This window comes from Ambystoma mexicanum, chromosome 12, assembly GCF_040938575.1.
Source record: "Ambystoma mexicanum isolate Mex_15411 chromosome 12, UKY_AmexF1_1, whole genome shotgun sequence".
In the NCBI taxonomy this organism is placed as follows: Eukaryota; Metazoa; Chordata; class Amphibia; order Caudata; family Ambystomatidae; genus Ambystoma; species Ambystoma mexicanum.
Window position 1 is genome coordinate 21,830,950 of NC_090936.1, and position 24,061 is coordinate 21,855,010.

Below are 24,061 nucleotides of genomic sequence, written 5' to 3' on the forward strand. Positions count from 1 at the left end.
GACGAGGATAATACCAGGGAGAGTGAAATGAAAGGGGAAGAGCTGTTACGACAAAAGGAAGAGATTTTGGAGGAACGACTAGCAGAGTTAAGGGATGAGCAGAATTAACTGATCAAACAGCTCGAGAGGGAGGAAAGAGAGAGAGCGAGGGAAAGGAAAGAAGGTAAGAACGAGTTGGAAAAAATAGGGAACGAACTGAGGAGCAAAGGAGAGAAGCCGAAAGGGTAAAAGCAGCAGCAGAAAGGGTATCAAGAGCAGTACTACGAGAGAGGAAAAAGGAAGAAGAAGAGAAAGAAAAAGAAATGGCAATGTGGAAGAAGAGATTACTATCAGAAACAACTAGGAAATACGAAGAAGGGAGGGTGATAGAGAGTATATTAGAACGGGAGAGGGTGAGATGGGAAAGGAAGAAAGAGGATGAAAGAATATTGGAAAAGATGAGTAGTGAAGTAATGGAGGAATTAAAAAGGAAAAGGGAGGAAATTGGTAGAGAGATGGAGGAGAGAAATGAAGGGGAAAGAGAAGATAGGAGAGGGGAGAGTGAAGTAAGGAGGTATGTATATAGAGACACAGAAGTAGCAACAACATCAGCGCAAAGGGGAGCGGTTGGTAAAGGAGAAAAGGGAGAACCGGACCCAATAGACTTAAAAACAGTAACGATCAAGGGGAAAAAGACAGAGTGGGGGCTGCCATTTACAAATGACTTTTGTAGTGAGGAGGAAGAAGGAATGGAGAAGGAAGGAAGAATTAGTGAAAGGAAAAGCCTAGATAAATTATACACCACCCGGACCAATACAGACTCACCATGGATCTGTAGGAGAAAGGATGAACTGGAGAGAAGTGAGGAGGAAGAGCCAGAAATAGCGGAGAGACAGACACATGAAGCCACACCGTCATCATCCCACCCTACATGCTCAACCACCTCACGCTCATTACGTACAACCAAAATCGCGCCCTTTACAAACGAACTGACACCCTATGCAGGTAGGCTTAGAGACCTCCCTAGAAGAAGGGAGGACGAATACACACGCCCACATTAAATACAGGAAATGATGAAAGAAGGGGAAAAGACGGAGAAGAAAGAGTTACGAGCAGGGGAAATACGGACGAAATTGACGATGTAGAAGAGAGAGAAGAAGAGGAGGGCTGTGGGGACTCGATTTTATGGAACCCAAGGGGTAAAATGAGACACAACTTAATGCCACTTCTGGAGAGGGGAGGGGTTAGACCACAATACGTCCCTTGGAAGCATGCAGACAAAGAAAATATAAAGTGCAGGCTCCCATCATTAAGTGGAGGTGCGGGTAAATGGATATATGAAATGGAAAAACACACCGCAGGACAGAAACTGGCAGTGGGAGATGTAAAGGGCCTTCTAATATCTATATTAGGGGATGCAGCGGATGACATTTGGAAGAGAGCGGGATTCACTGGGGTAACAATAACAAACACATCGCACGATGGGGCGCCATTCGCAAACTGCAGACATGCACTATGGCAGGCACTAAGGGTACAGTACCCAGACACATCAGACATAGGAGCAATTACCTCACGCAAGATGCGTGAGAACGAAGATCCTGTTGATTATATCCAGGAAATCCAAGAGAAGTGGCGCATGGAAACTAGAGAACAATGGGACAAAACACCAGCAATATTCTACCATATACTAGTACAAGGGCTCCCAGAAGCAGTTCAGAAACAACTGAAGAAAGTAGTGGGAATGGAAGCAAAAGCATGGCCAGAAATACAACTGACAATAGTGCATCATCGTAGGACATGGCAAGGAAAAATGAAACAAAAGGAAGAGGACAGGAAAGCGGAAGAGGCTAAACTAGTACAGAAAAAACTTACTAAATACACAATGGAAGGGGCACTAATAACTACACCTGCAACACTGACCCAAAGCCCCACACAAGTAGTGGCTGCACAAGATCCCTCCCAAATACCATCCTCACAGACTGTAACACAACAGGTGCCGCCACTCCAACCATACACGACCAACATGGGAGGAGGATACTCAATGCCAGGAGCTGGGTATTATAATTACAACAGGGGAAGAGGTGGAATAATGAGAGGAAGAGGATACGGATATAACACACAACAGCAGGTGGGAGGACTTAGAAATTCCTATCCCACCGGGCAACCAGTATACCAGGACAACACAGGAAGCTTTCCATGGCAGAGTAGGGAACCACCGGTGTGTTGGATTTGTGGATTAGTAGGGCACATGTCACGCACGTGTAGAGTAAGACCAGGAACACCATCATGGAGCGAGCAGGGACAACTAAGGCCCACACAGGAACAGCAGGGCATACAGCAACAGCAGACGTTGCAACAGGGAAATGAACAGCAACAACTAGTAACACACCAAAAGCCACAGGCATTTTCACTGCCACAACAACAGGTAGCGATAACACAACCCCAAGCACAACAAACACAACTGGGTAGGGTGACGGTCCTGGGACACAACCCTTACACAGGAAATGGTCAATCGTTGTACCCTCAATAGGACAGCCCACAGACGGCCTTGGTGTGTCCCATCCTGTCGGTAACACCTAATAGTGCGGAGGAACCACGCATAGAGGTAACGATAGGTGACAAAAAATTATCATTCCTTGTTGACACCGGGGCGACCCGGTCTTGCATAAGGGAAGGTAAATTTAAGATGTCAGGCGAAGCCATGAACACCCAAGGATTCTCTGGGGCTAGGGGGTTGGTTCCCTTTACTGATAACATTCCCTTATCAATTGGGGATTATGACAGGTCAGTCCCACTTTTATATTCTAGGGACTCACCAGTAAATATACTGGGGAGAGACATCATGAACGGGTTGAATATGACGATCTCCTTTACGGAGGACGGCATAATTTGCTCTACTCCAGGAATTAACATGCTCACAGCACGACAAATTATGCAAGCATACTGCGGACAGACAGCGATTAGGGCTGAGCCAGTATATGGTGAACTATTCCAGTACGGGAAAGACATGGCGTTTGCATGGATGCCAGGGATAGAAGAAAAGATCTGGAGGAGGCCAGCAGCCTATTTGTTCAGACCAGAAACACCAGCCAATGAACCAGAAGGAAAGGTGATTTCAGTGAACGTAGAGAGCATTATAGCAACAGCTGATTACATTGCGGTACATGCCCAAGACAGAGAAGGAAGAGCATGGAGGGCAGTGATAGCACTAGCAGAGGGATGTAGACTCACCCAGGTGTCAGATGAGGAGCTCTTCTCAGAAGAAAAAGAAGAAGGTGAAATGGTGTTTATGATGAGTGTGGAAATATGGCTAAGAGTGGCGTACAAACAAATGGCACAGAAAATTGCAATGGCACTTGAGGCACCCACATCCACCCCAGTTCCCTTCTTTGAGGAGGATATGGCAAAAGTACCCACATCATTATGGACTACTAGCCCCTATGACGTGGGGTGCATAAAAAGTATAGGGGGAGTAAGGATAAAATTGAAAAAAGGTGCAATACTCCCCAGACTGAAACAGTACCCACTATCAAAAGAGGCAGATGAGGGCATATATGAAACAATAACGGCCCTTATAAATAATGGCATATTGGTCCCCTCAGAATCACCATGTAACACGGCTGTATACCCAGTGCGCAAAGCTAGAGGGGGGTCTTGGCGCTTCATACAGGACCTCAGGCCCTTGAACAACATAGTGGAAGCAGAACACCCCATAGCCGCAAACCCGGCCACAATATTGTGCGGCATTCCAGCAGAAGCATCACGATTTACAGTGATAGACCTTAAAAATGCCTTTTTCTCAATACCATTGCACCCAGACTCACAAGACCTGACAAGCTTTACTTACAGAAACACAAAGTGGAAACACACCAGTCTGCCACAAGGGTACAGCGAATCACCCTCAATATTCAACAGAGTAATACAGATGGATTTGGGTAACATTGAAGTAGAAAGCACAGTGTTACAGTATGTCGACGACATAATAATTTGCAGCACAAACAAAAGAACATGCAGAGAGGACTCATTAAAGATGCTGACAATATTGGCTGAAAAAGGTTACAAGGTAGACATGGAAAAGTTACAGTACTGTCAGGAACAGGTACTTTACATTGGTCAGCTCATATCCCAACATGGAAGAAAGATTGCACCACAAAGAGCGCAGGCCATTTCAAAAACGCCAGTGCCACAAACAGTGAGGGAACTGCAGCAGTTCCTGGGTCTGTGCAACTAATGTAGAGCATGGGTATTTGATTACAGCTCATACATAGGACCCCTGCTTGAGGCGTTAAAGGTAGCTAACAAAGGGGAGAAAAAGTTGGGGTGGACAATGGAAATGAAAGAGGCTTTTGATGAACTGAAAGATGCAATATCAACTGCTCCGGTACTGGCCACCCCAGATTATGAGCGACAATTCTTTATATTTTCACATTGCGACTCAGCAGTAATGAAAGCAGTGTTGGCTCAAAAAACAAGCATGGGCTACAAACCAGTAGCGTTTTACAGCGGCCACTTAGATCCTGTGATGCTAGGTCATTTCCCTTGCGAACAAGGTCTCACCGCAGCTGCTTTTGCGGTAGAGAAAGCGTCAGCAATCACCATGGGGTGCCCAACCACACTATTTGTGGAACATGCACTATTTGCAATATTGAATAAACCTAAGTCCACCCTAACCACGCAGAGGGCATCAGGTTATGAGATCATCTTATCCAGAGCTGAACTATCAATTGTTAGATGTAGCACGGTCAACCCTCCAAGGTTCTTAGCAGAGGTAATTGAGGAAGGAGATTATGCACACGATTGTATGCAAACCACTGAAATGTACTCATGTACTAGAAAGGTTGAAGAGAACGCACTAGAGGGAGGTGAGCTCCTGTTCATTGATGGGTCATCAACAATCGACCAAAGGGATGGGATAAGGAGGACTGGGGCAGCAGTGGTAAAAATGATGGTGGTACAGGTGTGTGTGGCGATGAAATGTGTACAACTACCGCAGCATTATTCTGCTCAAGTGGCAGAACTGGTTGCACTGATCTTGGCGTTGAAGGAAAGCTTTGACAAACGAGTGACCATATATTCTGACAGCGCATATGTTACGTCCACTGTCCACTCAGGGCTGTCGAAATGGAGAAGAAGAGGGTTTAGGAGAGCCGACGGCACTCCAGTGCAACATGCTCTCTTATTGGCTGAACTAATTGACGTAATAAATGACCCCCAAGAATTAGCTTTGGTCAAATGTACCGCACACACCAATGGAGAAGATCATGTCTCAAGAGGGAATGCAGCAGCAGACGCACATGCGAAGTATGCTGCATATTTTGGTGAGATATGGAACCCCCCAGAGTCAGAGAGAGGGAGAGGGAGGGGAATAGCTAAGGAGATGTTGATAAGAGAAGGGTACACCCCTCTCCCAGCCACACAGATAATGGAGCTACAAGCGGCTGCACCAATGGCAGAAAAAGAAATATGGGTAAAAAGAGGATGCACAATGTCACCAACTGACGCACTATGGCGCCAGGGTGACACTGGAAAGATTGTAATACCACTGGCACTATTGAATACCGCCCTGAGCCAACTACACCACCCAGCCCATACAGGCAAGGAAGTAATTGCAGCACGAATTAGGGAAGACTGGTTCTGCCCCGAGTTAAATTCTCATGTGTCAAATTTTATCAGCAATTGTCTCACATGTCAACAGTTTACGGCCGGTCACACTCTGAAGGTGATAAGAGGTACTATACCCCGGCCAGAGGGACCCTTCCGACATCTCCATATTGACTATGTTGATATGATCAACGTATGTCAAGGAAATAGGTATATGATTGTAGTAGTATGCCCATTCTCGAGGTGGATTGAAGCAGGGCCCTGTTCACACCCAGATGCATTCAGAGCAGCTAAATTCCTAGTGAGGGAGGTCTTCCCCAGGTGGGGAGTGTGCGAGGTACTGCGGTCAGATAATGGCCCGCATTTCGCAAACGAAATGTTCCAGCACATCACGTCCTTACTGAACATCAAGCATAAATTTGCATGTGCATACCACCCGCAGGCCAACGGTGTATGCGAACGCCTGAATGGCCTACTAAAGGAGGCGATTGCAAAAATACAGCAAACAACAAAGAAGAGTTGGTTGTATTGCCTTCCACTAGCCCTATTTGAACTAAGGAATAGACCAGGTTCCGACCACCACCTCACCCCTCACGAGGTGGTTACTGGACGTCAAATGCGCCTTCCCCGGACGCCAACATCAAGAGCATTCACCGACCACGAAAATACTGCAACTGTTCTTGGTGATGAAATGTACCAATATGTGTCTTCTTTGATTACTAGTGTAGTGTTTGTGTCTCAAAAGCTCGAGCGCACGCGGGGCGGGTCTAACAGTGATCGACAAGGAGACGCGGACAAAGAACTGGAAAAGGAAAGACTGTGCAAAGTTGCTAAAGGTGACCACGTACTACTCCGCAATTTCAACAGAAAGTGGAACAGCCCACGCTTCACTGGCCCCCATCTGGTAGAAGAGGTATCAACGAGAGCAGTAAAGCTACAGGACAAACGTGCCTGGAATCACCTACACGACGTAAAGATCTACAAACTCCAGACCCGCCCCAGCGCCACCGACAGGGCCACTGGAAGAACAACAACAGCGTCACCAACGGAGGAAGAGACTTCTACCACAGCTAACGGCCTAAGTGTCTCCATACCGTGTCACCCCCCAGATTCCCCAGAGACAACTACTAGAAAAGAAAGGAGTGATCCCCATACCGCCCACCCCATGGTCACACGATCAAAGAGTAAAGAGACTTCCGCCAGTTGAGCCCCAAACCCTCTGCCCATCGACCTCCTACCCACTGCAGTAATAACTGAACTGAAGGACATTGTCTTGCACATATACACATGTAAACACTTGAATGTTCTCTTTCTTTTCTCTCACACATGCAGGTACAGCGTATTATTGTACTGCTAAGAAAGTAGATAACTAACAAATTCACTGCCCAGGAGTAGATGGTACCCTCAGATGATAACTATCCAGAAGAATTGTCACACCAATTTGTATATGAAATAAAAAGGCCAACGTACCTGAAAAGAAGGAGGGTACGTGTCTACTACACAGCATTCCTCTTGGCCATAGAACATTCAATGCCCCACCTCCAACCATACTTGCCTGCCCTAAGAGATAGATCGCTTAGATTGGCGTGGGAACAGCTCTTCGCCTGGGCACTGAATGACTATTTGATAGGGAGAGCTTAAAAACAACAACACTAATAACAAGCATATTGAGAATTTTCAGGCGGGCAACTTTAACGTCGCAAGAATAAGCTGCCGGACTGCAGCAAGGTAAGAGCAAAATGCCGGTGAAATTAGCCTCTGTAATAAAATTGATAGGGATTTTGATGATCACCGGGTTCTTGGCTGCCTCTGTATGGCAGAACAGCTATGCTATCAATATTATTGCTGTACCCAAACCTAATACACCCCCACCCTCAGCTGCAACAGGTGTTACGTCAGGTGGTACTAGTAAAATCCCACACAAGGAAAATAGATTTAAACGCAGCACATACTCAGACAATAAAGGTATTGACAACTACATACAAGATTCAGCACACATCTCAAACAACATATGGTACCAACACGAGACCCACATAGGTAAGCAGACAACAGAAGACAGCTGCTACGTTTGCTCATTAATCCCATACGCCATGAGCGCTTCTCGAACATTCGTTGCCACGGAGATAGATGAAAAAATAGCACGATGTATAATATACCTGGCACTGTTCCAGACGAAAGGAAGATTTCAAGGGACAGTGGTGCAACTGGTGTGGAAAACATGAGATACATATCCATATGAAAACAACTTCATCAAGACTTATTTGAGTTACCACAAGAGCAGTTTACATGCTGAAGCATTCAGATACGTAACAAGTGGTCCTGAAAAAGGAGAAACAAAGAAAGTAACACTACAGTACCTACCATGTGATTGGTACGCCACTGAAGTTCCTGGTAAAAAAGGATGTTGGGAAAGACCACTGGTGACAATAACAGGGAAGGTGTACATGAACAACAAATGGGACATAGGAGTGGTTGGCAGCAACATGGTAACAAGAGAAAATATTTCAACTATTGATGAACACAACCATAGATGTTGGATGACTTGGGTCAAGTACGTACCCATGCTCACGTGGATGGAGAAGGATGAAGACCCAATAACAATACTGCCGCTAACTGTGCCTAAGGTATGCTACCAACATAAAGGAGAGGTGGACGTAGGATACAGCACCAACTGTGCAAGCGTGATGGAGTTACCTGAGGGGGGAGCAGGAACAGCAGTAGTAATGGACCATTACTGGGCCTGTGGAGAAAAGGCATACCACACACTGCCCCCTCTGTGGAATGGTATATGCACAATGGTGCACGTCAATGTACCATCACTAGTGGTACCCCAGAAACATGTCAATGTGGCGAACTTCCCCAAAATGGACGAAGGGAACAAGAGGAAGAAGAGATCTGTACAACCCCAGGAGGGGCCAGAGAACAAAAACAACGGCAATAATACTGTCCTGAATAGAAAGAAAAGACAAGGAGAACCTTTGACAGGAAATTACCTATGGGGAAGGTCGGAAACAGCACTCACTTCAATTCCACCAGAACACAGACTATTCAGCAGAGCAGCAATGTTCTTCTCCTCAATAATACATCCAGGACTGCAGGCTTACGCAAACGCAAAATGGCTCCAGATAACTCGATGGGAACTAATGATGACTACTAATTCTACAGTAAATGGATTCAACGCAATAAAAGAGGAACTGCGAGCTGTGAGGATGGTAGCACTCCAGAACAGATATGTACTGGACCTCCTCACAGCAATGGAAGGAGGAGTTTGCGCAAAGATAGGACAATCATGCTGCACATTCATCACTGCCAACGATGCTGACAATGGTACACTGACAGAAGCAGTTTCACAATTGGCCCAGATGCACTCCAAAATGATGGATGAAAGTAAAGGTGTGAAAAAGGATGAGAGCTGGTTTTCAATATTATGGTCATGGATGCCATCTTGGCTGTCGGATGGACTGAAAATTATAGTTGGATGTACTATTTTGGCTGGAGCTACACTGATCATAATAAGATTTTGGAAGGCCCGGAAAGCACGCACCACAGACGAGATGATCGAAATGGTTGGTATGCACCCCTTGATGCCAACAGATGACGGCCAACACACAGGCACAATCATAAAAGAGAGAGAGAAGTTGCGCAACCAGATCATCACCAACCACCTGGACCCACCATCTGTGAAGCTCGAAAACCCAAGAAACCCAAGGAGCTACATAGGGAAATGGGTATACTGCACTCCTGGAGGAACCTGTGCATATATGTATTGGTCATTTGAAGACCATGTTAACCACTATGGACATTTGGGAGGAATAACTAAAATATGGAGAGTGAGAGGAGATAAAGAAAAGGATATGTTTGTGGTCGACAAGTCGACCAGAGGGGGGACTGAAGTGGGAGAATGGAATAACAGGCTCCCGCCAATCCCCTCTCGCGCTTGGCCTAGAGGATCACGGCCTAGACACCCGCCACGAGAGGAGTTTGCCTATCTACCAGACGACCAAATACCCTGGTACAGGAACCTACGGATGTGCCCACCTACTTGCCCAGCAGCCCGCCGTGCCCATGCCGACACCTGCGGCATGGATCAACTCGACTAAACCAACACATCGTTAGAGATGCCATGACGACCTAGCCAACGGTCAGCACACCTGTGCAAACATGCACACTGGACACTCCCACACCAATCCACACGAAGAACATACTCAGTGCTACGACATAGGTGACGAACACACCCACGGAAGTGCATCTTTATTATTTTTCACATAGGCTTTTCAAAATGCAGAAACGCAAGACGCACAATGAACTCATCTAAAGAGCTTGCTCACGCTTATGCTAAACCCAGGTGCCATAGTAAGAAATATACAATATGATACCACAACCTAAAGCGCCTGTGCACCCAACGGTTCCACCTATAACACCATACTCAAGTAGGCCGCAAGCAAGAGCTTCCATGAACATTAAATGAACAAGAGTCCGGTTGCTGACCCTGCAGAATGAGCCCGGCGAAAGCAGACAGCCAAGTCACAATGTTGCAATCTCGCACGCCGCAAACCAGCGTCAAGCTCACACCTGCAAATTAAACCAGGCACACAGTGGGAAAAACAATATTAATTGTGCAGAATTCTGCCTCAACCACGGTCCCACCTCACGTGACCAAGCCAAACCTGACAGGATGCCAAGGCCAGGATGAAGGAGACGCCTGAATCCCACGTTACAAGACACAGGCAGATACAATTAAAAGACTCAATGGACATCTGCGACAGTGGGAGTAGTCGGCCTTCCAGCATATGAATAAATCCTCACATTGTCTGCACGTACCCATAGTGAAACATTGTTGCAAATGACAGGTACACCGCGAGCTGGGAACAGCGATGGTCCCAGACTGGGAGGCTCGCGAGCGGACCAATCAGAACATGGGGCTCTTATCACTGTCGCCATTAGCATTGACCAATCCTCAGGGGTCTTCGTGTAACAATTTTCATGTATCAATTTGAAGGGACAACCCAAGTATATCACCTGACTGACCCTCAACCACTAACACCGTTCTCTATACGTATGCTATACTAACCCTACCACTCGAGTTACCAATCCAGAGTGGAGATAGGTTTTTTGCTAAACTTTCTAAGGTGACGCAAATAGCGCGTCATACTAAGGTAAAAAGGGCCTGCGAGCCCCACGATTGTGTGTGTGTCAGGACGGACGCGTACGATCCTTGACCCATCCCTGCTGTTTTGTCTAATAAACAGCAGAACCACCTTGCTTCTTGCGTGTGTCTCATACTCTGTTGGTTTTGGGATATACGGGAGGAGTTGGGGCCTCCCGCCCGGAGGTCTGCGGACGGCCCGGCCGACCCCGGCAGAATTTCCCCCCGACAATATAGTCACCAAGGACGTCATTCGGTGGTGGGATTGAAACCATAGTGGTTTATTTATTTTCTGGCATCACCCGAATAGAGGCATGGTTTAAACTAACAGCACAGTGCACAGTCACACCAAGGAAGAAAAAGGCACGTGTCCTGCTCAGACACACATTCTGGAATAAAAAAAGAAGCACACACAATTTGTTTTTATATTGCTATTGTACAGCTGTAGATAAAAGCACTGTATACCTGTCGCAGAGGACTGCTGGCATCTTGGTAAGGAGACGGAGGGGAGAGAAACTGGGTCTTTACTCATTGGAACAAGTTCTTTGTCTGTAGAACAGGAGGAGCGGGGGAAAGTCAAAGAAAAACATTAGAAAATCTGTTCTAGTTTTACCACATGTTGAAAGAAAAGCATACAACAGATAAGACAGTCCTGGAAAGTCAGTCTTCACAACTTTCTCTGTAGAAAGATCACAGTTCCATAGAAAGGTTTTCTTAGGACACTAAACCATGTTTCATGAAAAAGGGTACATCGGGAGGGTGTGGTGGGGGTGTGTGCTACAATTTATAGTCGCAGAGCACAACACGTGGATCAGTAGTTCTTTGGAAGGAAGATTTTTCTATTTCCTTGAAAAAACTTCTGAATGTCGCCAAAGAACTTCTCTGAGCTTTGTCATGAATATGAAATTTGTCCGAACATGAAAGAACGCCAAGGGCACGGTGACAGATGTCGCGGCGCATCACTTGATCTGTAGAAACCTCTGTGGTGCTTACAAGATGGGAGCAGCCTGGCAGGGATGGAAGGCAAACTAAATCAAACATAAAGCAAATGAAAAATGAAACAGGCCAGGACCAGCATTTTCTTTTACAATGGCTATTTTATCAAGGTAGCTTCAAAAACTGCCACGAGTACAGCCTTTATTTTTTTTATATCAGGTGCAGACTTGTGTGGCCAGCTTCAACCATATACATATGCGTAAATCCTACATTCTCACCTACTGACTCAATAGGCCAAGTACGACACCCTATTTCCCCAGGTCAAGGGATGCATGTGAAGGACAGCCTTAAATGACTGCCCACTTTGTCCATGCACAGACACATATATGCCTGGGTATAGCTATCCTAGGCCCAGGCACAACATCTGCAATCCCACATACAGTTTCCTGTGGCCAGGTACAGTCATCATGCACTAGGTTAAGCTGCCATAGGCCATAGACAGCCTCAAATACGCAGGGAATACAATGTTCTAAAAGGTGCGGTCTTGTATGCCTGGGTAAAGCATCCACACCCTGCTACATTTAGTCACCATTAGCCCAGAAGGAGTTAGCAACCATTCTCTCGCCGGATGTTTTGGACTACACCTCCCATCAGTCATTCTCATCAGAGTCATTGGTGAGGTATCACAGGAGTTGCAGTCCAAGACATTGGGAGAGCTACATGTTGCAGACCCGTGGCCTAAATATAACCGTGCTACGGAACTTTCAACTGTACAAAAATAGGAATGCAAATGGGCAAGTGCAGGTCTAAAATGGCAAGGCCAGTAAGTGCCAAGGCAAGTGCTGTGTGTAGGCAGAGGCTGTGTGGGAGGCCAGGGCTGCGGAGGACACATAAGGCCCTGGTCACCAATCGCAGCGACTGTGGGGTTTAGCAGAGGAGAGAAGAAGGGAAGGAGGAGGTGAAAAGGAAAGTCTTGAGGAGCTTCTGGAATTTGAGGAGGCCCAGCTCAAGGCGAAGAGGAAGGGGAGGCTGTTCCATATCAGGGAGCCAGCTGAGAAAAGAGATTAGGCTCTGGCCTTCTGTTTAGCGAAACCCTTAACACACAGTTAGTACCAGAGGAACGTAGATGTCTACAAGGAGAGTATTTAGTAAAAGCAAGTTGCAGTTAGCATGGTCCCTGGCCCCAGACAGCCTTATGGATGATGCAGAGAGATTTAAACTTGATCTTTGAAGCAACCGGGAGTCAGTGAAGAGTTTTTAGGGCAGGAGAGATGCAGCCCCTGGGCTTGAGGCCAAAAATAAGTCTTGTTGCCCTATTCTGGATCAGTGAAGGGGGTCATAGAGAGGAAGGGGGTAGATTCAAGAGAAGGCTATTACAGTAGCCTAGCCTGGAGAGAACCAAAACTCTGTAGACATTGAGCTTCTGGGAGAAAGTGAGGAAAGGAAAAATTCCTTTGAGGAGGTGGAGATGAAAGTGGGCCTTCTTGGCAATGTCCTGGATGTGAGGGAGGAAGGAAAGAGGAGTGGAAGATGACTCTGGGGTTTCAGGCTTTAGATGAAGGAGAAGCGGAGAGCATATAGAGGATGGCCAGAGTAAGGGGAAGAAAGAGGGAGCAGGCGTCCCAATAGGAAGGATGCCAGCCTTGCTGGCATTGAGGCAGAGATTGTTCAAAGGGCACCAGGACAGGATTGCAGTCTGGGTTGATGGAAGATGCAAGATGGTCAGCAGGACACTTGAAAAAGAGTTGTGCGTCATCTGCATAGCAGTGAAAACTGGGGGAGAAGGAGGAAATGCATGTTAAAGAGCCAGGGGGAGAGGTTAAAGCCCTGGGTGACAACACAGGTGGAGAAAGAGGTAGGTTTGCAGAAAGTGCCCAGAATAACCTGGGACGAACAGTCAGTTAGGAAGGAGGTCAGCCAGTTCAGGGCCCGCTCCGAGATACCGAGGGTTAGATATCTGGTGCATGGGAGTCCGCCACCCTCCTCAAAGTGGAAGTAAAACGCCAGTGTCTCGGCATACGCGCACCTATCAGACAATGAGTATCCCTCGGTGAGTCGCACATGTTTCTGTTTAATTTCTTTCCTGATAATGGTTTCCTCTCGTTTTCTGGGCCAGCCATCAGATCCCACGTCAATGGATGATTCCACAGCCAGTATTCCAGACGGTTGGACTGCAATGCTCCAGTTTCATTTGATTTGGTCGTTTCCTGAGCATTGCTTTGGATCTTCTGACTTGCATCTACTACTGACGCTGGCTTCTGTGTTGGACTAACCCTCAGATTCGCGATTAGGACTTTATGGACAGCATCTTCCAATGACCTCAGCGTTTTGTTTTTGGAGTTCATTTTGGCTTTGTCTATATTGAACTGACCACTTGGCTTCATTCCTTCTATTCTAGCTCTGCGTCCTTGTGCTGTCTGTGTCAGGCCCGTGCTAACATTCTTTCTTTTTTGATCATTTGAACCCACTTCAAACCTGGTAATTGGACTCTGTATTAGGCAGGTTATCTGTGCCATGAACCCAGGCTTCTTGGTGGAGGGCCCACGTAGGTGTCCGGCTTTCCGTCAACCGTGGGAGGCGGGCAGGTTGTAAGTGTACCCACAACTAATTATTATCCCTTCTTTTCCGGCCTGGCAGACAGCCATGCCACACACCTCTGCCATTCCAACGGACCCAACCCTGAAACGCGTAGTTCTTTGGTTCGCAGGGTATCACCAGTAGCACATGAGCGTAATAATAAATGCAGATTAGTAGTAGCAACATGTGCACAATGTTTTATTTTCCTGAACCCCAATATATTTGTAAAAACAGGTGTGATGAATACTTTTGCTTATAATCTTTGTCAAAGGAGTTATTTCGTAAATACACAGATGCTCTGGTGGGCTTGTTGTCCTTTGGAAAACCCTGCAAACGTAATTTTGTAATGCTTTGTCACAGGAGACCAGGCGTGTTTAGAAACAGGGTGCCCTTTCGGGATGCAAGACATAGTGTATGAATAATAATAAACTACACACTTTACTCCGGTAGCCAGCGGGCTGGAAAAGTGTCTGAGTACCACAGTCTCATGATATGGCTTTTTTCACAAGTCCCTTACAACAGCAAGGGGGCGTCCAATGGGGGATACCAGGCTCTACGGAGAGTACTAAGAAGGTGATAACAGAATTCAGACGAGACTGGAATTCTGGGAATGGATGAAATAAAGAGTTCCCACCCAGACTCCCCAGTAGCCAACAAGAGCCTGATGAGGGTGAAAGGGGGAAGGGTGAACACTTGACGCATATCACTGTTGGCAACCCTCGCCCTCCGTTGCCACTCCCAACCAAGCTAACAGATATTCCCATGGTCACTGTGGTAGGGGTGGGTGAGATGTGTGAGGTGGGAGAGGGGACAGAGGAAAGGGCAGCGGAACGTCAGGGGGGGTTTTCTTTTTGTAGCAGGGCATGCAGATGTCACAGGACATGCTCGATGGCAGTATGCTCGATGGCACAGGCGATTCGATGAACTATTTTTTAAACGCCTTCCTGTTTGGGTTTTGCCCTTCGAAAGCATATGCTGAGCTTTCGTTAGGCAGACCCAAAAAACCTGTAACCAACGTACGATTCTTGGAGATGTGGTGAACTCAACATTTCATGCAGTTGCTGCCCACATAAACATAACCTTTTCTGTTCACTGTGTGTCTTACAGTAATTGCGTTTACTTCTGTAAGTATGCAGAACGATGACTCTGCACAAAGGTGGCATGTTTGGGGCTCTAGACTTGTATTCAGTAATAAGGCAAGAGAAAACCTTTCCTTACTCCTAAAAGGGGTTTCCCTGCCTCAACTAAAGATCTAAGGTGACCGTCGGGATGCCTGCTAAAGTGAAAGTGGCCATCGTCCTGTGTCAAGAAAACCCTACTTCTGATCCTTACAATATAAACTAAGGAATAAAGCAGCACTGTTCTGCTCCCAGGACAAGGAGTCCCTTCTCCGGGGTTAAGCTCAACATTCCACACAATGTCTCCAAGGTGGGCCAGGACAATGCCCCCCCCCCTTCTTCTGGCGTTGTTTCAAACAGCCTGGGGGAATGACTCCCTTCCCCGGGTCACAAAGTCACAAAGCCTGGGGAAGAGAGTCATTCCTCCCGGCCTATTGTTTTAGGCCGGGAGGAATATCTCCCTTCCCCAGGCCTGTTGGACCTTCCTCCTGCTCAGAGTTACTAGGAGAATGACTCTCTTCTCCTGTTAATTATAAAACAATCTCTTACAACCAGGGGAATGATTCCCTTCTTCTTGTCTTCTCCTTGTTAGGTTTCATATTTACAACACCCAACTGAGTGTTATGAGGGTCCGCGACCCTGGTTTCTCTCCTTTTTTGGCTTGGCCTACTTGGTTCACTTCCCTGCCAAATACTTTGTCCCCGACCCCGTTATCTCTTCTTCTTTGATGTGGATCACTTAGTTCACTTTCCTGCCAAGTACTGCCACGAGGAAGATGACTCGTATCACTCTTGGTTTTGGTCCCCTTCCCCGGTTTCTCTCCCCCTCTCTTTCTGTCCCCTTGGCTGCCTCGCTTGCCAAGTACTAGCACGAGGAAGATAGTCCAGCTCGTAATGTCTGTACAGGGTCTTGGCCTCCTGTACCTTCCATCCTCGATCGGTCCCTGCGCCTCTCCTGTTACCTTGCCTGTTCCCGTGATGCAGTCGGTTCTTCCTGGGGTCTCTCTTCTACTCCATATGCTGCGCAGGCATCTCCGTGTCTCAGTGCGTTCACATCGCAAATCTCCGGAGTCCAGGGGAGCGATGGTATAAAGGCTGCCTCTCGTGTTCTTGTCACCGTCTGCCAGCCTCCGGTTCCCGCCAGGAAGCTGTTGGGCAGACACCCAATAGGCCTGACAGATTGCCTTTCTCGCTTTGTACACTACTAATGCCGATGTATTGAAGAACTTGATCAACATTAACTGGCGCACCACAAATGGCTGCTTTATGCATCAGTATAATCCAGTCCAATATATCTCAATTAGAAAAGTGCAACGCCGTACACTTGCTCATAGTCGTAGGCAGTATTTATAGAAGTCTCCAAGAACCCAACACTGTTTTGAGAACTAAACAAGTGAGGAAAAGTTATGCAAATTGTTGGACAAGTATATTGTTTTGCGTGTCCAATTTAGAGCTGAAGATACTGTGATAAAGCTGATGATGTCATCACTCCTTTCCCAGAGGTGCCTCTCCTCATGTGGCCAGGGGACAGCAGCCGCTACCTGACCATGGGGGTGGCTATGCGAGGGAGGATCATATGAGGCGAGACGACCCTCAAGGGGTAGTGAGACACTGTTAGATGAGACATGGTACCCCCTTTCCCTTTTAGGTATATCCCCTCCAATCCTCCTGCCTCGATGGCATATTGTGATAATCCCCTCAACAACCCACAAAGCCTGCTGACAGCATTCTTCAATATTCTGTAACCAACCTAATGACAAAAACTGACACGAGGAAGAGGGCAACCAGAATTACGATTGCTCCACTGAAGCGAAACGAACAGTCTAGCAGTTGGAGAAATCCGATTGGCTCTGAACAGCTCCCTTCCTCGGAGTGGGAGTTTATTTGGATATGCTGTTTTCATGTTCAATGGCGGTGGTGACTTTAAACCCCACTTTGGAAAGGTGAAAGTGACAGTACAAAGGCAGATGGGTCTACTCTTCTTTGCTGTGGGAAGTGAGTTGGGCTTTGTTCTTGGGCACTTTTAGCCTAAAATATCTACTTTTACTCTGGGTATCTCAGGTCCTATATTTAGTACGTTTGAGTCGCTGTGAACTGAATTCTCAGCTGCTGTTCTTTTCCTGCCATGGGCCATGACCCTGCACCCCGGGCGTGCACCATCAGAGGTCCTGTGCAGTGCTAGATCCTACATCCTGATGCACAGCAAATGTATGGCCTCTTCTCAATCCACCAAAACATGTTCTAATACCCGACATTGCAGATAAAGCCAAGCAGCAGTCCAAAGCTAGAGACAGTTTGCTGATGGCATGGACAGAGCTAAGTAAAGTCTGTAAAGTAAATCTGGAAGTCACGCAAGAGCAATTATTGTCCCTCGGGCCGCGGCACAACCAAATATATTGCTCTAAGGTACTGGCCTGATGCATAATCAAGGGACAATATGCATTCATCTCCAGTGAAAACTGTAAAACAAAAGCAATAACAGAAAAATGGCATCACAGCCAATCCTCCATCGATTTACAGTAATCACCTGCTACTAATGGAGTATCTTGGGTGAGAACAAGATGCCTGAACGCAGAAGCTGCACGCAGTGTTCAATGCAGGTCATGGAATCATGCTTTCTGGGTGAGGAGACAAGGATTCTACGAGGCAAGGATTACCGGCGCAATCCGAGCGGCACTCTACCCTGGTTTGAGGGTTGAAAATGTAATATACTGACGTGGATGGGTTTCCTATGTTATGACTAGCAGTGAACTGGACGGGATGTCATAAGACTACTGTAAGGAACTCCTGGCGGCAACAGTAAAGACAGACACAAGTGATCACAGTTAAAGGGTGTTTATTAAGCTGCAAAGGTAGGTTGGAAAACACCCAATCTAAACCTAAATATAAGATGAGAGCAAGCTTCGACCATCAAATAATAATAAGGCAGTCCTAGTGGAGATGTGTCAAATAAAAGGGCCTATACAAAAAACCTATTGCCAAATCCTTACTATAAATACAAAAGAAGTGTGGGATAATGTTCTTAAGAAAGAAGGAAGTAGTCATAAATAATAAGTCAGGATTCAGTACTTGAAGTCGCTCTTCTCCACGTTTTCAGCACGGGACAAGGTAGGACTTTGGAGCACAGCACACACTCAAGCTTTCCCAGCACGAGGCGACAGTTCCACTCTCAACGATCAGGGCCTTTGGTGGTTAAATCTATTTTCTAAAAAAGTATCTTGCCTCCGAGGACATGATAGATTTCACAATAAACAAAGTTATTTTCCTGATGCAAGGTGGGTGATGACTTTTTACCCTTCTTCCAGGTTCGGACCCACAATAAGTTCTTAATGATATCAGGCCCTCCAACAGCTATGGTTTCTTGCTTCCGAGGGCTTGACAGGTTGGAAGTCCTAAACAAAGGTTCAACCAAAAAATGTCTTTCTAGTTGTACTTTTGGGGTGATAACTCTGTACCCTTGGGTCCCCCTCTTCTTGGCATAGACCTCTCTCGAATATCGCTTTCCCTCCATCGGGTTTGCTCTGCTCGTTTTCAAGTGTTCCTGGATGTTGAGTTCACCACGGCTCTCACTCACACGTTTTCTCCTTTCACATTCATAAATCTTCGGGTGATGGCTGGTCACCCCTTGGATCTCCCTTGTTTGGGCTCATACCCCTTTGGTATTCACACATTTCCGGGTGATGGCTGTTCACCCCTTGGATCTCCCTCGTTCTGGCTCCGACCCCTTTGGCATTCGCAAAGCTTAATGTCTTTTTGCACAGTTCATTGTGGACATCCCTCTGCCGGGTTCACTCTTGTCAACACTCTGTATTTCGGGACTTTAGACTTCGCCCCTTTTCTCGGCATCCCTCTTTCGGGTTCACTCGCTGTTCACCCCTTTGTCAATTGTACATTCAACTTTTACGATGCAGGATTCACTTCACTTAGCTTAGCTTCATAATCATCTGTCGGTCAAAGACTTTCGACTGTACAGAGGATTTTACAAGACCCCCGTATGACCATTTTGACCCTCTTCTAGCCTTTCCCAAGGACTTCTGGTTCTGGTAGTTTCATCAATCGGGTAGTGCCCAGCTTTTCTTGAGTGGGCACCCATGTAGTGCCGGACTCTTCCTCTGCTGGTTTTTCCCCTTCTTATTATCAATAGTTCTTTATTATTTCACAGTTCAATTAGCCGTTCGCTACTTTCATTCAACACAGTTCAGTTTCTTATCGGTTCTCCCCTCGACTCACCTGCAGTGATGAACCACTTTTCTTTTCTTCTATCTGGAGGCAAGGTTGGTAGCCCGGACACCATCGTCTCTGCCCGGCTTGCTTATCTGCAGAGAAGTGCCTTGTGCACCGTTGACACATGCTGCAACACACGCTGGCTATTGTTCGTGGTCTTACGATTCCTTCCGTGGAGGTTTCACAGGCCTTAGTTGAAAAGGGCAAGGTCGCTTCTCTACATGTCCCCCTCTCGGTTCGCACCATCTTTCTCCTCCTCTTGAACTGCTGTGCTGAGATAGCCCTCTCGTTGTGCGTGCGGTCTACCTTGCTCGTATTGCATTCCTGTCCTCCAACTTTTATCCCTGTGGGGAAGCGAAAGGGCAGTCAGGTGTGTGTGGTTCTGGTCCACTGACAGACTTTGCCTGACCCTGGTATTGGGAAATGTCAGGTAAATGGCTCGAGCGTTAGTCCGTTGTCCTTTGTAATATGTGAAAGTGTTAGCGTCGGAAAAGGGGTGGGGGGTAAAGTGTTTGTGTATCCTACGGGGTAGGTTGGGGAAAAGGTGTCATAGGAAGGAGGATACCTCGTCTCACCCGTCGGTGTCCCACCTCCACTCCCCAAGGACCCCCCATCCAGGTGATCCTCCCTCACTGGTCCACCCCCAGGCACTGGATCCAAAAGATATGGCCGTGTCGTGGCCACCTGGATGACAGATCCCCGGGGACTACTAAGTGATAAGTTACATTTACAACGCATGTAGCACTCGATCCTCGGCCTCAAGAGGTAGCTCCTGTTTACAGGGCGAAGGCTGATACCCAGTACCTGCTTATAACTAACGCTCATCAAATCTTTATTTCAATCCTTGCATTGGTTTAAACGGGACGTTTTGATGAATGCTCTGTTTTTTAAACTGTTGAAGTCCCAATAAGGAAGAAGGCAAGAGAACATTATTTGAAGCTCATGGCGGAGTAAGAGGGGCTCAAAAAGAAGGTCTTAAAAAATGCAGTTTCTGAGCAACCCATTATTAGGAGATGAGGATCCACAGAACGTTCTCATGAAACACACCTAAGACCCAGGCATGGCATTGGTCCCTTAAATATAAAGTCATGGCAGAGCATGTCATGACAGTATTATTTTTTTTACAGCAAATTGACAAAAAAGAGCTTAGTCCTCAAACAAGAAAGCTTTTGACGTAATTTTCGAGACAATCTTACGTGTGGGTTCCATGGCAGTGCCATCCAATCCACATGAAGGCGCTTCCTCGATATTCATGTGGTCGTCAAGATCCAGAAGTTTGAGGTCGAGTGTCCTGCAAAAACAACCAACATTACGCAGTCTGCAGAATCATCCAAAAAATGGGTGATACACAGTGCCCGACTGAGACAATAAGCAACAACTCCACAAACATCTGTGTATTCAACATTAAATAATACAAGGTTTGAGACAGAGTGCATGTGTACTGTGGCAGGTCGGAAGAAGGAGTCAGACACGTTAAAGACATTTTGACTTGTTTTTAATTAAATTAAATTAACAAGGTCCATCTTTGCCTACTGCTAGAGGGATTTCCTTGCCGATTGTGATGAATATCGGTATTCCGTCACTTCTCCCCGGGGGGCTGGGCGTTCCCTGTGAGGCTAGGGAGGTGAGCCCGCTACACAATACCCTTCCTAAGGGTAGATGCAAACAAAACCTCACCGGAAGACACTCCCCTTCTGGGGACAAGGACTCCTGTTCGTGTGTGGAACTCCCTAAGCAATATCGCACTAACTCTTCTTCATTACTATGCAATAAACATCGTATTGGTTTATCCACTGCGCATAGTCCAACAATTTAGCTTCAGAAGCCAAATTGTCCATGTTTTAATTCCAGCTAGGTTATTGTTCACTAGTAATTAGCATTCAAAATCGTTCCAAGTTATTACACACAAGATGTATCAAAAATCGTTTTCATTTTCCAGCGCTTCTCTATTTTCTAGCAGTGATTAGCTTATTCCTGCCAACACTTGTTTCGATCTCTCTGAACACAGGTCTTGCTCAGGGCCAATACATCACCTCCAGTACAAAGCAACCAAGAACGTGTTGGATAAAGAGACACTTTTGTGATACTAAAACTGTTGTTGAAAAGAAACACTGTTGCCATGCTACCTAAACATCCAGGGCAAGGGAAACACCCTCTGGATCCAAGGGTTACTCCTTGGAAAACACTTTTTGTTGGATTTACCTATATATTTTGATTATGAACACTTTTTTACTAAACTTAAGTCAGAGACATTTCCTTGTGCCCTACGTTGTTTGTTTCTAGTGTGAGGGTCAGATTAGAACGTTTTGGACACAAGGACGGTTTCTACGTTTCTAGCGACTTGACGCAGACTGATCATAAGTTTTAATTTCCTAGGCAGGGAAATTCTTCTTTGGGATAGGGTTAGAAACGCGTTTATCCAACCCATTTCTGTTTAATGACAATGAGAACACTACAACTTTGTGTCTGCCTCTCATTTCAGAGGCATCACAGCGCTGAGGCCGTCCTGGTAAAACCTAGTCTTGGATACAAATTCAAATAAAATAATTCAACCGGTCACTGTAACAAAATTATTTGACTATTGCTTATTCCCTGAAAAGTTGCAGAGTCTCACCTTGTCTGTCTGAAATCTTCCAGAAGCTGAAGTTTTGAAATGCACATAAAAATGTATACGATGGCTTGTAATAAAAAAAAAAAGGTGTTGAGCTAAAAAGTAAAGGTAAAATTCGGTGTGTTATTTTGAAAATAAAATACAGTGTTGTGTCCTACCTGGAGCGCAAACCCTCAGGATCCTGTTAAGACAAAGATGGCGAGGTGGGGTTCCCTGCTACCTTTTTAGATTGTTCTATGTAGCACCCCTACATTAGTGGCACCGGTAGATAAGGGGTTGACCCATAGTGAATATTCAATAGAAGGTTGTGGCAGTTCCTGCTAATGAGCCGTTCCGTTGTCATTAAGGAGCAGTTGTTGCCGATAGTCTGATTCACAGTAGGTTCTGGCAGTTCTCTGGTACAAACAGAGAAAGTCTGGCCAGAAACTGCACACACATGTAGGAGGCCATCAAGCGTGCAACTATATTAATTGGCACATAGAGAAGGGGCAGGAAGGGGCCCTGCCAATTGCCACCTTCCCCTCTCCGAGGTTGGAATGGCTTTGTTTCCACCCTGGTAGGCCTCCCAGCCCAGGCTGTAAGGGTTCCCCATACACAATTGACAGGGTCAGGCTACTGAGTCTACGAAAGCTGACAGCAAGTTGTTTGAAAAGACGGGCCACCTGCTCGCCATGACCCGTTCTTTCAAAAAATACTCATGCAACATGACAGCCGTGCTGAGCCCCTCTTCCATATCTATGGCGGCCCAGGGTGTTATGGGAAGTTGAGCAGTGAGATGGCACATCCCCCATCAGTTAAGTGTTGGGGAGGGGGGCGGCTGGAAGGGTAGCATCGGATGGGAGAAGTGACCAGCCTGAGAGGGTTCGAGCAGCTGTGAGCTTGCTCACAATGCAGGCTGGGGTAATGAGATTCAGCCTGCAACCAGAGCAATCTGTATTAGCACCCGAGACAGGCGCGGCAGCCAATTCTGGCCACGGTTTGTTTTGTATTGACTGGGCTTAACAGAGATTTGCTCCCAGGCAGTTATTGCACCTGGAGTTCTTGGCTGTCGTCTGTAAAGATTAGAGCTTTCCCCAATGCTTCACCATTTTGCAATATCCAAGCCTAGGTCAATAGTTGGGCACTTTAGTTAATATTTGGTAATGTAACACAGGCCCAATGCTTATTCTGAAGTAGATACAACCTTCTGCGTGAAGCATATGCATACATAACCAATGCTTCCATCATTTTAACAGACACAACCCTTAATATTCGATTTCCACGTTTACACAATGAAGCCAAATTCTCTCAACAACTCGTTCATGTGCGACTTTTCTCACCCATTCCGAAGATGATACTGGTGCTCTTTCGCAAACCTCCAGCGTTCAAATCTAATTCCTCTAGGACTCTGGTTCCCCTCCACACCTTGCTTACTGCTTCATCCAAATAAAACTCCTTCCTGTGCCCAGGCCCAGTTTCTGGTCCATCCTGGTCAAAGAAATGTCTGAATTCCAGCACACAGCTACTCGACAGGACATATCTGATTCATGAACCATACACTATGCACGTACCCAAAGATTAGTTCGCTTTTTATACTGTACACCTCAAAAAGTAATTACAGAAAACAAATAAATATTTGTCAACTATGTAATATTACTTTGTACATATTGATGTGATTTTATGCTGTGATTTTATATGCCGGCCTGCTGGCCATGTAACTAAGTTGAACATATTCTTTTCTGCTGCGCCCTGCTGCTCCCGGGTTTGGTGCGCACTACAAATATTAAACTAAACTAAACTGCTACATATACACACGGTCAACCTTTCTAGATCACTAATTTCTCATACCCTCGTTTTACGCAACGTTCAGTTCTTGAATTTGTGGACTCAG

The 24,061-nt window shown here is 46.4% G+C and overlaps 1 protein-coding gene across 1 annotated transcript in view; it reads right to left on the bottom strand.

Moving 5' to 3' along the window:
* The window catches only part of POT1 (protection of telomeres 1), a 386,188-nt gene that overhangs the window by 86,605 nt on the left and 275,522 nt on the right, over nucleotides 1-24,061 (bottom strand). The window contains exons 11-12 of the mRNA XM_069627840.1: nucleotides 20,777-20,871; nucleotides 11,192-11,275 (exon numbers count right to left, since the gene is read on the bottom strand). Coding sequence (XP_069483941.1) covers nucleotides 11,192-11,275; nucleotides 20,777-20,871 — 179 coding nt within the window. The remainder of the gene's footprint in view (nucleotides 1-11,191; nucleotides 11,276-20,776; nucleotides 20,872-24,061) is intronic.